The sequence below is a fragment of the Mycetomoellerius zeteki genome, unplaced genomic scaffold (genome assembly GCF_001594055.1).
Source record: "Mycetomoellerius zeteki isolate Tzet28-1 unplaced genomic scaffold, Tzet1.0 scaffold174, whole genome shotgun sequence".
Classification (NCBI taxonomy): domain Eukaryota; kingdom Metazoa; phylum Arthropoda; class Insecta; order Hymenoptera; family Formicidae; genus Mycetomoellerius; species Mycetomoellerius zeteki.
Genome location: NW_017256696.1, coordinates 2,921,901 through 2,937,957, shown reverse-complemented (window position 1 = coordinate 2,937,957; position 16,057 = coordinate 2,921,901). Strand labels below are relative to the sequence as shown.

Sequence of the window (16,057 nt, the reverse complement as noted above, 5' to 3'; positions counted from 1 at the left end):
TATGACATCTAAAAAGATTTAAGGAAGTCTAGAAAATTAGAAGAATTTAATCTTTCCAAAAATTTTTTTACACATAATCTGTATATCTCTATTTAAGTTTCAAATTTCTTATAATATTTGCGATAAATACATTTATTTCTTCATGCGTACAAAAATCACATAATGAAAATGATTAATTACTTGAGCATATGAAATAACAAGCTTTGCTACAAATTAGAATATAAATATTCTTTTATTCTCTTTAATTAAACTGAAGTTAAATGTACGCTTAAAGATTTAAATATAAAAATTTATCTAAACGTTTTATATTATAACACATGTTAAATAATATATATCCACCGTACTCATAAGTCATATTCGCAAGATTTGCAAAGCATGTAAAGTGTTCTTTCTAAAATTAAGTCGAAATATCAGTTTAGATAAAATTGTTTTCAAATATTCCAAGTAAAATAATGTATTCGTCATAATCGAACTCTTTCAGGAAGTAGATTATTATAAAATTTAAACAAATTATTTAGTAGAATTTTTTATATACTTGCATACTGTTTGCATATTATTTGAAAAGTGATATGAATCGGTTGAAAGCCACGTATCGGAGTCGGCGTGTATTTTCCAATAATTCACGTTATCAGCAAACATGTATGCGACCGACATCGTCATGTCGACGCATTTTTCATGTATTTCTCCGATTACCGAACGAACTCGGTATATATATACGTGTCTACAGGTATATGGCGACCGCAATTTACGAGTTGGAAGGTTGCGCGCGAAAACGGATTAACATCTCGGAAACTCTGTGTCGCCTTTTTTTTATTTAGCTTCGCCGCCGATACATAAAAGAGGTTCATTTTTTCATATCGCGAATCAAGATAGCTGGTGTCTAAACCGCAGAGCTCCAACGTGAAGCCCGGTTTCCCCCGCGCACGTACTATATACTCAGCAATTTAATGTTAAATGCACGTGCGCGATAGAGTTAGCCGCGGCATATCCCCGCGTGCTTAAATCGTGATAATATCCACGGCGTATATGTCACAAGTGTATAAAGTTAACAATGCTTAATAATGCACGGCCAGTCAGCCGGGCCGATCCGCGGTATCGATAACTGTCAGGCTGTTTAATACTGCTTTCGAATATCGATAACGAGGAAAACGTAACAACTGCATATTCCCACGTATAAGCCGGAGGGTACCGTTGAAAAATTTTATCGGCCCCACACGATGTATTCCGCGCACGAAATATCGGTATTCATTCGTCAACGCCGGATACACTTTTATGCATCGTATAAATGTCGGGCTTTATTACCGGGTTCTCATTCCTCTTAAACGACAGTGTCGTAACGGTAAATCTGCCGATTTGTTATAATCTCGCATCTACGATTATCGATGCTGGTGTTGTAATGTCTCATCGACTGGATAACAACGACGATAATTCATCGCGGACGCAATAAATACCGACAATTACAGACTCGCGGTAAAATTACAATATTTTTCATTTCGCGTGTTAGTATCTTCGAGCCTTTATCTTTGCATTTTGCATAAAGTAACATATTTACGAGGCGATACCAGTGCAAATACATTGTTCACATTTTACGCGTGGATGAGAGGAATTATCTTTCATGGTGTTCACTGAAATCTTATAAAAAAATTTCTTGAGAATTCCTGGATTTTCCAGGTATTTTTGTTAAAAATTCCAGGTAAGATTAGGCGATTTTTTAAATGCAATTTTGAAATGACTTGGAGTCAAGTAACGCAAACAAACCTTGTACTATAAATTAGTAGAAGACAGGGACTCCCGATATATTTATCATTTTCTATAATTGGAGCCGCGAAACCTGTAGGATAAAATACTCTCTAAAACTTTTAGAGTGAATCTCACTCGAAAGACTGACTCAATTTTCACTCTTTAGAGTGAGATTTCAAAATCTCTCATTTGTAAGAGTAAAAAAAAATCCCAAAAGTTCCAAGTTTTTCCAAGCAACAAATACTCTGCCTTTAAAAAACGCAAACAGCGTCATTATAATGATAAGTGTGGGATTAAAAAATCAATATTTCTCAATATCATGGAATATTTAAGTTGCTAATTGTAATGTTAGTTTACGTAGTACTTGACGTCCCGAAAGGAATCATCTTTCTGAAAACACAGGCTGACTTCCACTGAGGTATGACTACACGGAAAAAATGTTGTATTAATAGTCTAAATGATGTTATATTAGCAGTCTAATTAAAAATATTCTTATTAATTCAATGACAGTATTAATGAAACAAATACACCATGCTTTTATTTTAATATACAATGTTATTTGTTTCATTTTAATACTGCAAAAAGTCTGGTTGTATTAATTGGAATTCTGGTAGTCACTCCTAAAGGATTAAATCTTTCAGACACTTATAATTAAATCTATCATATTCTATTATATTCTAATCGATATGTATCTATTATATTATAGTCCAGATAGCCAGAAATTCAACTATGATAATTAAAATTCCGATTGGTATAATCAGAACATTTTTCTTAGTGTGTTACTGAATAGACAAGATGAAAATTAGACTGCTGCCGGTCAATACACCATATTTTTTGTATAAATAAAAGAAATTGTATAGAAATTTGTATATTTGAAATGGATACCCTTCTGAAGAAATAATATTCTGTAAAAGTCTGAAGAGACTATCTAGCGAGTTTTGCCGGTAGTAACTATGGAAACTGGAGCTATCTCAGTGTCAAGAGCTATCTTGTCGAGCAACACCTCTTCGATGTTCTCCGTTTGAGGGATGCCTAGTGCGGATCGTTGGTAACGGCGACCCTAGCGACCCTAGCCCCGTGCAGGCTGCGAAAGTGCGGGTTCGGTGGAATAGACTTTAAAAAAGAGCCGAGAAAACGAACGAATGCACGCGAGCAAGATGGCGTCGTGGCGAAACCCCCGATATATGCGATAGACAGGATACGGGGGACGAGAACGCGCGGAGCAGGAATGAAAGCCGTAAAAGGAGAATGGGGATAATTGTGCGCGAGGCAATGCACGAGGCTCCTCCCCTTATTCAAGCCTAAGGCCTGTGCAACTGCAAGTGCCAAGCTGCTCACTTTGCGGTGCGCACACATGACACGTTCGACCGTTCGCGACGCGCATCCCGCACCGTTGATGCCGCGCGCTCCGCCTTTGCACTACCGCACTATAAGCATGTTCATTATGTGTAAATGTATGCCCGTATGTGCCCACATATGTGTTTGTGTGTATATTTGTACTCAACAATGGCCAGGACTCCCTGGAAATCTGACTCACTCGGCGACGCTCGTTGCGTACGTCTATCGATCCATCTTACTCCTTTCTAAATTCGGTATTTTGAGAAGAAATTTGAGAAATATCGCAAACAACGAACGATTCTACTTCATTTTGCGTTTGCCTTAATGGTTCCGGTGACAGATGTTAAATAGACGATGTAAGAATAAATTGCTTAATTGAGAACAAAATAAGATGTATAATATGAGTACGATAAACAAAATTTACATTCTTAACGTATTTCTAACGATTTGAGATTAAATTTATTTTGCACATAATATACTTTTTTAATAGAAAATAATTATTCAATTTAATTCTGGCATTGTAGTAACTGCATTTAACAGGCTTTGAAAAACTCAAACGATTATATTTAATATTATTCATGGCCTAATATATAATGATTAAAAATGCATATTGCATACTGTTTTGAAGTTTCAAATATTGAAAAATATAAAAAAATATTTTTGAAATCTTTTATTTAAGAAAGCATCTTAGGCATGAATCTTTTAAGATCATCTGTGTGATAAATAAAACTGATAGAAAGATTTAAGAAATTTGAAGCTATGACATGTAATAGTCAGAAAACTTTACATACAAAATGTTGTCGTTAATTATTTTAGACAAAAAAAGCGGGAAACTTTCTATTCATATAAATATGTTTAAAATAAATGCGAAATTTAATATAACTTTTACTATTGTAATTTACAAGAATTTTTCATAAAACATGCACATGTATTGAAAAGATCATGGTTATAAAAGCTATTGAGAGCTAATCTGTATGTCTCTGCGCAAGCAGTTTTTCCTCCATGATTGTTTTAATAATTAAAGTACACTCTTACGCAAGATAAGAGTCTTTAAGCCTACACTAATGAAGTTCTAAGAATTGATGGCGTATATAACACAGTATAAGCTCGGCGCATTTGCCGCCATTACGAGAAATACACACATTATTAATTAAAAAAAAAAACAAGTATCAAGTATAAAGTTAACTATAATATATGTGTGATCTTTTACGCAACATATTAATAATATTTATAAACATTTGATTTATACCGAGTCACGCAGCTGTAAAACGACTTGCAAATATTATAAATTAAGTAATTAGTTTATAAATTACAAGAAATATTAAAAACATCAATGCGCTAATGACGAGATTGAAAAAGTCATTTTTATTACAGTTTCAAAATATTATTGAAAACCTCTAAACGAAACGATTAGGGCTATACTGTTATTTTGCATGTAAATATTAACTAAATGATAAAATTATTATATGTAATATATATTAAAATATTCCAATATAAATATATTCATCAATCTCTCTAACTATAATAATAATAATTTATTTTAATGGTATCGACAATATGAATTATCAGCTGCAACTTGTATTTCAAATAAACGAACGTAATGTTTATGCAAAATTTAATATAATTCATTAACATCAATAGTGTGTGACAATACTGTATTAGGAACGTTCCATTTCTCTAAATTGGATAGTCTTCATAATGACTTCTAAGAACTTACCTTAAACGCGCGCGTAAAGAGTTGTTCACATTTTGACGGTGTTTGCCAGCCAAATTAGTATTGTTAAACAATGAAGTCAATCAAGTTGTCAGCATTCTCCAGTGATCACTGTGTAAAGAAACAATAAAATTCAATAAACGTGCATTATTCTTACATTTCTTATATATTAAATTTTTATTCTTGTTTTAAATAATCAGTTATTTTTATTTCTAATACTCATATAGTTATTAACCATTGTTATCGGAAATTGTTATTACATGTTCACTTAATTAATAAACTATTTATAAACTTGCTTTTTAAACACAAGACTTCTTAATATTTTCATAACTTAATATTTTCTAACTTGCACATAAATTTCACCATCATTTGAACTCTCGATTGCAAATACTTATAAATAATTAAGATAATAAATAAGAACTGTAAAGAGAGCAAAAAGAGATAAAAATAAAATCAGAATGGAAATCAGAAAAAAAAAAACAAGAAATCTTACAAATTGTAAAATTCATTATATTATTGACATTATTAATTAAATAACATCTTTCTCCATCATAGCCATTAAATATTTTAATAAAAATTCTCTTCTTCCATAATATATGTAAATTCTTTAATAAATACTTAAAACAAATAATCGTAATTAGGCGGGGAGTGTATTTTGTATTATTACGATTCTGTACATATTTAAATAATACATAATTAATTTTGTCTACCAACCGGAATATTGTAGTTTGCTCCATCCGTTGCAAATTACGCTTTAGAAACAAACTCCATCAAGAAAAGGACGAACACCGGAAATGAGCAGTTAATTACGCTCACTCCCCAATGATATTCGATATTTGCCACTGCGCACGTTATTTCCGAAGAACATAAATTTCATACGGTACATGAAACAGAAAACATGAAATAGAACGCACTTACAATTAATGTCATAACGCGTTTCGTGCATATAATTGTGGCCGATTATTATTATGTTCAATGGTACTTTCCATTAGATGCGCAATAGAACTTCAATATTATTCTTTTAAATCAAGAATTGCGTTTATAGAAATCTCAAGGGTATTAAAATTTACTATGGATTGTGTGCATAATATAATGATTATCTGTTATTTTTTTTTAGTATTATCAATTCTGTGTATTTCAATTAAATTACATACAAATATATTATATTCAATTGATTCATGTATAAATATTTTCATTAAGTGCACATTCAAATTGATTATACAAGTAATACTATGGCATGAGATTTATTTGATGGAATTGGAACATATTATATCTCTAACGAAATATGCTATATCCAGCTACGATCACACGTAGTTCACTTGAGAAAACTGACAAATTTTATCAATACAGAGAGCTTTCCAACAGGCGACACTATGTAACACAGCGATCATTTCATCTTTGTTTAACATTGGCAAACAACAAGGATGTAATGATTCACTGTGTTACACTGTGTGTGCCTTCCAACAAGCGACACAAATGATAGGTGTGACACAATGAATCATTACATCCTTGTTATTTGCCAATGTTAAACAAATGACATGATCACTGTGTCGCACTGTGTCGCTTGTTGGAAGGCAACAGTGGGTGCGTTCCGAGTTACACATGAAGCCCATGATGTATCGTTGTATCCTTCTTTATTAATTGATAAATAACAAGGACAAATGATGCATCATGCGCTTCATGTGTAACTCGGAACGCACTCTGCCTTTTGTTGGAAAGCTCCTACAATATATTATTATATCCAATGGTACATTTTGTATTAAATGTAATAGACACGTGTAATATCGTTACGATGATTGGTATTTCTAATGATACACCTAACGAAAAGTATGTCAATCGCTTCAATTTCTTCGAGAAAATTCAAGTATTATTTTCGCATATCTGTAGCATTGAAATTTTTACTCACCGGCATCGTAATGTCGTAATACTATTTCTAACTACGGAACGGCGTTGATATGACAAAAATGATGAATAATCGCATCCGCGATAACCGATTCGTTCCGGCCATCATCCGTCACTTTATTCGGTATTTCTGGAAAAAATTCGAGCATACATTTTAACAGGTAAAATTTCCAATTACTTGCGAAATGATCGCAAACTCCCAAAGTACCCACACAGAACATGCAGCAATATCGTTGCAATATTGCTGCAACATACAATATGGGTGCTATTTCATTTGTGCGTTTTTGTCGTACGACAAATGTGTACGGAACAGAGAGGTTTCTCTCTCGGATTTCTCTATTCCATAGCCAATCAACAGGCTTGAAAAATTTGTCGTACGACAAAAACGCATAAATGAAATATCACCCTACTGCTGCAATGTTGCAGCATTGTTGCTGCAACTTTTGTGTTGTAGGGGTAACGCCGAAAATGTCACATTGTGCGTGACCGACATTTATTAGCTATGTTCCAAATTTATCTAGACAAAAAATGCTACAGTTTACGTTAAGTGCACTATAGACTTTCACTACGGGTATTCAATTTTGGAACACAGCCATTATGTGATCAGATATCTTGATATTAAAATAATTTAAGATATAAATAATTGATGTGCACGACGATAAAAGAATCAACCATTTTTTGGTCAGGATTGTGTCTTTTATATCGACAATTCAAATGTAATCGAATGCAAACTTTGTTGACATTCACTGCATCCAGTGATGGAAACAACAAACGCAATTAGGCACGAGTGATATTTTTATAATTGGAATACTTAATATGCAGGATCTAATGGAAAGAAAGTACGCTGAACACTTCAATTCCCTCGTAAGAAGACATACAGACATTTTGCGTATCTACGACATCGAGACGTTATACTCACCGGTATCGTGTAATCAACCTTAATGGACGAAACGGCAATGATGGCGAAGATCCGCGGCAACCGATATTCTCTGGCGATCGCCCGTCGTCTTAGTCGGTATTTCTAGTAGAAATTCGGGCTCGCTGCACATTTTTGACGGGTGAAATCGCCAATTAATTACGGAACAACTGCGTCCTTGTGCTTCTGCTCGCGCCGCTGAAACTATCATGGCGGCCGCACTTGCGCGCGCAAAGTTCCCGCCCTTTCGGTGTACAGTAATTTAAGATACAAATAATTTGAATTTGAGATAAGAATCGGATGCTTTCTACGCACCTTTCAGCAAGCTACGATAATTGTCGATGTTTTCCTGGACGTTTTCTGTAGAGATTTTTATGGATGTGTAAGTATTTGCGTATAAAAGCGGAAAAGTTCCCGTTCAAATTTCAAACTGGCGCCTGCGTTTTATTTCACTAATCGTTAGGTACGTCACGTGACACGCGTGAATGACGCTGTGCCAACGTAGATCGCGTAGTACTACCAACCGCATAGATCTAATCTTCTAACTATTCTTCTAACATAAATCAAATGATTTCTTTCAATACATCCAATTATCAAAGTGTTTATCAAAGTTGCTTTTTTTGTTAAACGTAGATTTATTTCTATTCTAAAATTTATGTTATCTTGTAAATTTGCAAATAAATATTTTTTCATCTAGTTACATTTCTATTAAATTCAAGAATATAAAAATTAACCAAAAACTAAAAATTGTTTATATAACTCGTATTAAAATATTAAATATATCGAAATTATAAAAACTTTGTATCAAATGAATTATACGAGACAATCTGAGAAAAAATATTTGTTTCTTTTAAATCTTATATTTATATAAGTTTCTTTTAAATCTTATATTTTTATGTAAATCCAAAAACCATCCAAAAACTACGTCATTTAATTGTATGTGTAGATCTATTATCAAATCAAAAGTTTAAAGTTTTGAATATTTAAAGATTGCATGCCTATAAAGCAAATACACAAGAAGATACAAATAACTTTTGTATTTTTTTTCATTTTTTTAATAATTTATAATTAAAGTTTAATTGTAATTGATTTTTTCCTTTTTTTATTATTACTTATATTTATTTACGTGTAATACGTATGAATTGAACTTTGACGATTCTGTTCCAGATACAAACAAAATATAAATACGATACTCGTCTAACGTATTTTCCCAAACATAACACAGGTCAACAAGGTTTTGTTGTTGGGAAGCTGTGGGTCATTTCCGACGTAATTTTCTGCGTAGAATCCGAATCTGAAATCAGAATTGGCCTATCACGTCAGGATTTTGAGATATTTGAGGATATATACTCGAAAAATGCGTTTTTTTGCTATTTTCGAAGTTATGATCATTAGAGTTTTCCACGTCTAGTGAAGAAAGAAAAACCGATATTTGTCAATAAACAAACAACTTATTATTTTTTTTATACACACCTGCAAAATATCCTTTTTTATGCATTCAGGTGCTTCGTTTATCGAGCGAATTTCGAGCATCCTAAAACTTTCAGCGAGAAAGTTGTTCATTCGGATATGAACAAATGTTCTGGAAAGTTTCATTTTCATTGCATTAATAAGTTTAAAACTAATGATTTGTTTAAAGTTGGTAGACGCCTTGCACTCAGAGCCGCAGCGCACAAGACGCGCTGTCCGTTATTCAAGGTCCTAATATATAAACAGTCACAATTGTGACTGTTTGCTGTCTTAACAATGGCCCCGCGTAAGTGTTTAAATGATCCTAACAGTTTTTGTTATATCAAATATGTCAAATAATAAATATGCATTTTGGAACGAAAAAGACGGGAAAAACGGTTACGCAAGTGGGTTAAAATGCCCGTAACTTGGCGAAAAAAAATCGTAGGTAGTCGATCAATATCTCATTTTGAAGGGTAAGAATATTACTAAATGATGCAAATAGCACAAAAGACCCAAAAAATTGGTTGCGTCCTGTACATAACCTCTAAAGTAGCATAAAAACGCATTTTTCGAGTATATATCCCCTAATATCTCAAAATCCTGACGTGATGGGCCAATTCTGGTTTCAGATTCGGATTCTACGCAGAAAATTACTTCGGAAATGACCCACAGCTTCCCGACAACATCCAAGACCCCCTTTTTTGTAGACCTGTGTAATTTTCCCAGAATTGTCCTAAGAACTTTCAGAGAACGTTTTTATTTCAAAGATATTTCCAGCATGTTTCTCGCAGAACTGTGTTGTGTGGGTTAATATTGTTAATAGTCCTTTAAAATAGCGAATCTAAACATATATAATGGATAATTAATTCATTAATCTAAAAATAACTATTTAAAAACGTAACCTAAAAAATTAAAATTATTTTGTAATTTTCAAAATTTCTTTAATTACACACAAAAAATGCGATCTTGCAATTTCTTTAGGAACTTATTACAGATTACTTTTTAATATTTTCTGATTTACTATTCTTAACAGATGTATGACTTTGTTATATTTTGTTAGGATCATATTTTGTTTAATTTTATTTTAATTATGTTTCTATTTCATTTTAAATTAAATTCAAAATCTTTGAAGGATTTTATATAACACGTTTAATTAACAATAATAAATCAATAATCGAAAGTGCAGAAAGGTGTAATGCAAACGTTACTTTTTATAAAGGTGTCGCCATCTAGGAGCCAGGTAATGGTATCTCGATTGCCTCGTATGTTCGCCGTCAACCAATCGATGACATCGATGTTCTATTCGATGGTGGGGGGGTTTCGAACCCGGGCCGTGGAGTGAAGTCTATTGACATTCCGATGTTCTGAATTGTTTTCATTTTAGTGTATGATATAGGTATTATTACTCAAGCACGGATTTCATTGCGGCGAAAGACACCTTTTGTTTTAAGGTACCGTGATTGTGCATATCAAATGATTGACAATTGGACGTCGAGATCAATAAAGCGTCGTACGTCTCTTGGCTTTCGCTGACTCTAACCTTGCTCGACTTGCCGCAACGTACTGATCGTAATTAAAACGGCTTCATAATTCTTTCTCGTTTTACATGAAGTAAAACATCTTTTTTTTTTCTATTAGTTGTGTATTATTTTGATATTTTTTTCTTCATCGTAGCAAGTTTAGAGATAAAAATTATCGAAAAAGACTAGAAACTTATGTACAAGAACCAGAGTTTTACTCCGGCCCTGAAAGTTTTTGTTCAAATATGTATTTTCTTTAAACATTTGATGCCATATTATTGTTGTAGAATTCAGTTTTTGCATTTGTCCAAAAGATCTCTGTGTAAATAATCAAAATGGATACAATGACTAATTGTAAGTGGTACTAATGAGTGGTACAGAATGTACTTATAATTAGTTTCGAAAACGTGTTATCAATTCGTTATAAGCACTACAACAATGCAAAGACGTTTTCGATATTTAAAATTATAAAAAAACAAAAAATATTAATATGAGATAATTGAAATTTATTTAATATCAAGAAAAACATTTTTTTCAGGATTTAGATAAACGTTTTTATCGTAAAACGGTCTTTTACTACAATTAAACGATCCGTTCTTCATTTCTATGTTAAGAAAAATAACTGAGTGACTCGACTCAAGTCATTTGATTATTCTCATCATGACTGGTGGTAAAAGACTTGTAGGTTATGAGAACAATTGCTGTTCTGTTTCAGTTCCGGAGGAGAAGTTAATTTAAAGCAATGTTCGAGTGGGCATATGGTGGTGTAAATGGCTCCATACCACGCAATGTCGGTCCGGAATGCGCGAGTTACTTAACACTGAAGCGACGGATTATAGAAACTTCGTTTATATCTGTATTTATTGTATCCTGTATCATATGGGGTCTCAAACGAATAACTTTGCCAAAGAAACTAGCCTGTGTTGGCCAGGATCGTGTAGGCAGACGAGTCTTGTTGATTATGATGTCATTGGTCCTGGGGATGGAAATCGGTTTTAAATTCACTAGCAGGACTGTTATATATCTATTAAATCCTTGTCATATTACAACAGCATTGCAGGTAAGCTTTTTTGAATTATATTGGTGTAATAATTAAATTTTATTTCTCACAAATCAAGTTAACAAACTTTTATTATGTTTACTATATTTTCTATTACAACAGTTGTATTTGCTGGCTGCGGATCCTAGTCCAACGGTCACTGCTATCTTCAGGATACATCTGAATCTGTTGAATGGACCGGTATTAGCATATCTATTTCCAGAAACAGAGTCTCGCATTGTAAGTCATAATTATGCAATCAAATATATCATGTAAAATGGAATTTTAAATAACAATTTTTTATAGATATTTGCAGACAAAGCATTGTACTATATTCAGCATGGTTTGATGCTTATAATACCATATTATTTATTGAGGATTGGAGGTAATTGTTTGAATAAGAGAGTAAGAATAATAGAGTAGATGAATAATACTGTATTATTCTTTCCATTAGGTGTATATAATATTGAGCCTTTATCTGATATGAGCTGGTCAATCCTCAGTTATGGCCTTAATGTAGGATATCACTTTTGGATTCTTCAAAGTGTTGCCTTGGTTCGTACATCATGCCTTATCAACTAGATGTAGGCTTAATCCTTCGAAAATCTATTTGCAATATTATTCGTTTCTTTGCAGCCTGTACAGGTGAATCTTAGTCATATGTTATGTGCAGCTGTTTTGGATCCATTTGAAGGTCAAAATTATCGATTATGGGCAGTGACTCATCAATTAATATTATGTCCCACTTTGTGCAAGCTATTCTGTTATATATCTAACTTTTTATTGACTAAGTTTCCACTGACTAGAGTTAAGCCATCGCTGGAATGTACTGTTCCAAAAAAGAATTATACATATGAACAGAATGAAAAGTTACACGAAGAATCTAACACCTCAGGAAATGGCCATACACATTTTGATTAATTTGGGAGAGAAAATTTTTATCAGAGGTATGTCTGAACACCCCCATCTTGATTCAGTGAGTATATATTTACTATTGCATCATCAAAGGTTATATAAGAATATCCTATATGTAAGAAATGATATAGATTTTAACATATTTTTGCATAATATGCATTTGCATTCATAATCACGCAGATATTAATTCTATCACAGATCATAGATACATAAGAATATCAGGTTTTTCTTCTTTGCAGATTAAAACAATTTATAATTATATCTGTTATATAATTTCCTAAGTATGGCGTACAAGGAAACTAAAAGTGGGGGATAGGAAAAAACGAATTTCTGACAGATTTAACTGTATTACAGTCCAACATAAACGGTTAATATATTTTCAGTAAAAACTTTTATTTAAAAGATATTAAAAGGATTTTTGCTTTTGGAGGATTAAACTCTCATAGATACATACATAAGTTACCAAATAGATAACTTAACTTGATACAGTCATTGTGATCGTATTAGTTTCAATTCATTAGTACATAATACCAAACGAATAAGAATAGTCAATTTGAAATATGAATTTCTGTCCAAATGCTTATCATGCCTAGTCTTGTGCATAGAATCTCAAAGAGGCTTAAACTGACGTTCAGCAACAACAATGGCTCGTTAAAAATATAATTACATCCTTTCATTAATAAAAACGCATTGTAAACAAACCATTTCGTGCATTTTTATATTCATTTTTAATATTTTTATTTTCGCAATAGAAATGAAGATATTCAAATAACGAAACTGCAATATTTTATCTATATATTATACATAATAGGTAGGCAGCAAAAGTTTACGAGGTTTCATAGTAAATCTTCTTAGTAGCACGGTCCGAGATGCATTAAAATAGGCTATCTATATATAATTATTATTTCAAGAAAACCATACGATTTTTTTAACTTTCTTTTTTAATCTCAGTTCAATACCTACAAAAATTTTAATAAATCATAATTAATGTTTTATATCGCATCGTATATTATCAGGACTGAGAGAGATTGTTATTGATAAAAAGTTAATGATTAATATTGCCCACTTTGGAAGGCAAATTGTGAAACTCTGTAAATTTCCTCAGTTTAGAAATGCATATAATGTAATATAAGTATTTTGGCCTCAGGTATCATCTCTTAGGTTTAAACATTAATAATTCTTAGGTTTAAACATAATCTGGAGACCATAAAGAGCTGACAAAGCATTTTGTGACATATACGATGCTCTTATTTTGATAAACCTACGATTCTATTTGCGAAAGTCATGTAGGTATATGGAAATATTTTTATATGACAGTTCCTATACTATCTAATTACATACTATATAAATTTTCGCATGCGAAAATATATCGTTATTAATATAGTGAGAAAATTTTAGAATTTAGAATTCGATTTTTGCTGTATGCATAGCATGTTATGTGATAAATGAATACGTGCATAGATTATAAATTAATAGGTGCATTCAGAACGACCACCGCTCTCTGAGCGCTCAGTGAGTTCTTTTATCTGATTGGTCTATATTTTAGCAACTAATGGAATATGCCAATCAGATGAAAAAACTCACCGAGAGAGCGCTCAGTGAGCGGTTGTTCTGAATGGATCCAATGAGCGCATTCAGCGGACTCAACAGTTGAGTGAGCGCTTGCTGTTATTGGTGTATTCTTTTAGCTCATCCAATTAGCATTTTAGATCTAGAAGAATACATCAATAGCAGCGAGCGCTCACTAAACTATTGAGTTTGCTGAATGTGCCCCTGAATGCTTTCGTCCAGACAGAAATTAAAATTCATGAAAATAGCGTTCTCATGGATGAAAACTAACGTCCGTTTTACGTCCTTTTAACTTTTTCATATAAAATTTTTGTGTAATAGTCAATTTCTATAAACATTGTTGCTTTAAAATAGAACGATCCATGTTGTTACTTGTACAGATTTAGATGAAAGCAAAATAATTTCGGTAAGCTGCCATTAGAGAAAGAAACTTATTTTTTAATGAAAACAGCTTGATAGTATTCATGTTATCAGTATCTAATAATAATATTGATAATAATAGTATTAGTGACACTAAATAGAATTGATTTAAAATAACGATATAAAAAAATCCAACTTTGTGATCTTGTAATTTGAACATAAGAGTTTGAATATGTAGATATCTTTGTAGAATATAATTAAATTAAATATATACATATATAAATGACATATTAAATTAAATAAATTAAATTAAATTAAAAACAGAATGATCATAATTCTTGCACGAGAATGTTCCAATTCTTGCCATTAGATATGTATAGTAGTGTTTCGAAAATTAAAGTAGTAACAAATAAAATTGACTTTGACATGATATTATAAGAACTATTATAGTATCTTTTATTGAAGCGGGAATCATGTAAAGGGTTTCTTTTGAAGAGAGAATAGAAACTGTGAAAAAAATCAGTATTTAAATTAATGTGATTAATTAGATTATTGCAATATTTTATTTATTACCGCGATATTTTAATAAAAAGTGAAATATCCTTGTATACAGATTGCATTTAGTTTTTGTAAAAAATAATGTAAACTTACTATTATCTAATAATCAATACTTTTCATCAGTTAGTCATAAATTAGTCGAATTTTATTCAACATGGTTTTTTTTATTGTTATATAAAATATTTGTAATATGAAATTTTTTGTCTATTGACTAATAATACGTTAACTAATAATAAATTTACATGTATTTCAAGAGGAAAAATTAAAATTACGTTAACATATCGTCTTATTTATATAGATACATTTTGTTAATATTTTATTTTTGATGAATTGAATTTATTTAGCTGTTTCAATCATGATTCATATTTATATATTTATTTCTATTCTAATTGATTTTTCACTATATATATGTGTATATATATATATGCATTTCTGACATGACATATGATACTGTAAAATATGCCTAACTAGATTAACGAACTATTTATGCGAAGAAAATTTTCCTAATTTATCGAGATATATCCTATTTATATAATTTGTGTTGCAATTATGTTAAAACAGGACAATATAATAAAAATTAAAATAAAGAAACTTGCAAAATAGTGATATATCCGAGCATTCCATATTAAAGATAATGTCGTTAATGATAATTGCGATAATATTGTTAGTAAGGTATTAATATTATTTAGAAGTAAAAAAATATGATTGTGTAATCTTTTTACTTAAGTGAGTTTCTAATAAATTTCATATAGCAGTTGCAATATTATTTTAAGAATCAAGTTATGCTTTCCTAATGCGCGAGAGAGATAGAGAAAGAGAGAGAGAGAGATGAAATAAGTTTGCAGTTTCGTTATTTGTATGGATAGTATTATGTGAAGAATAATTTTATATACAGGGTGTTTCCAAATTAAATGGCAAAACTTCGGGAGCGTGTAGAGGAGTAAAAAACTAAGAAAAAAAGTCCTATAGACATATGCTCCTTTTTGCTTTGTTTCGCAGGAAATCACGAAAAAAGAAAAAAATATATTTAATTT

General features: G+C 31.6%; 1 protein-coding gene across 2 annotated transcripts; it reads left to right on the top strand.

The window, feature by feature from the left end:
* The first annotated feature begins 10,401 nt into the window (after positions 1-10,401).
* Positions 10,402-12,896, top strand: LOC108721485 (transmembrane protein 164). Of its 2 annotated transcripts, none has more exons than XR_001936573.1 (7): positions 10,402-10,513; positions 11,298-11,642; positions 11,745-11,861; positions 11,928-12,006; positions 12,076-12,176; positions 12,258-12,597; positions 12,776-12,896. XR_001936573.1 is itself a non-coding variant. In XM_018446041.1 (7 exons), exons 2-6 carry the CDS (start codon positions 11,325-11,327, stop codon positions 12,540-12,542), a joined length of 900 nt encoding a protein of 299 aa, XP_018301543.1. In that variant the 5' UTR covers positions 10,402-10,513; positions 11,298-11,324; the 3' UTR covers positions 12,543-12,568; positions 12,776-12,896. The 2 variants fall into 2 exon arrangements, 1 of the variants encoding a protein (XP_018301543.1); XM_018446041.1 differs by having other exon boundaries at positions 12,258-12,568.
* Positions 12,897-16,057: the final 3,161 nt, after the last annotated feature.

What these genes read in the sequence shown, in the direction of transcription:
- LOC108721485 (XM_018446041.1), top strand. Translation starts at nt 11,325, where the DNA reads ATGTTCGAGTGGGCATATGGTGGTGTAAATGGCTCCATACCACGCAAT. An exon ending in TTATTTATTGAGGATTGGAG is followed by an intron (nt 12,007 to 12,075) that starts GTAATTGTTTGA and finishes TCTTTCCATTAG; the next exon opens with GTGTATATAATATTGAGCCT. An exon ending in TTCTTCAAAGTGTTGCCTTG is followed by an intron (nt 12,177 to 12,257) that starts GTTCGTACATCA and finishes GTTTCTTTGCAG; the next exon opens with CCTGTACAGGTGAATCTTAG.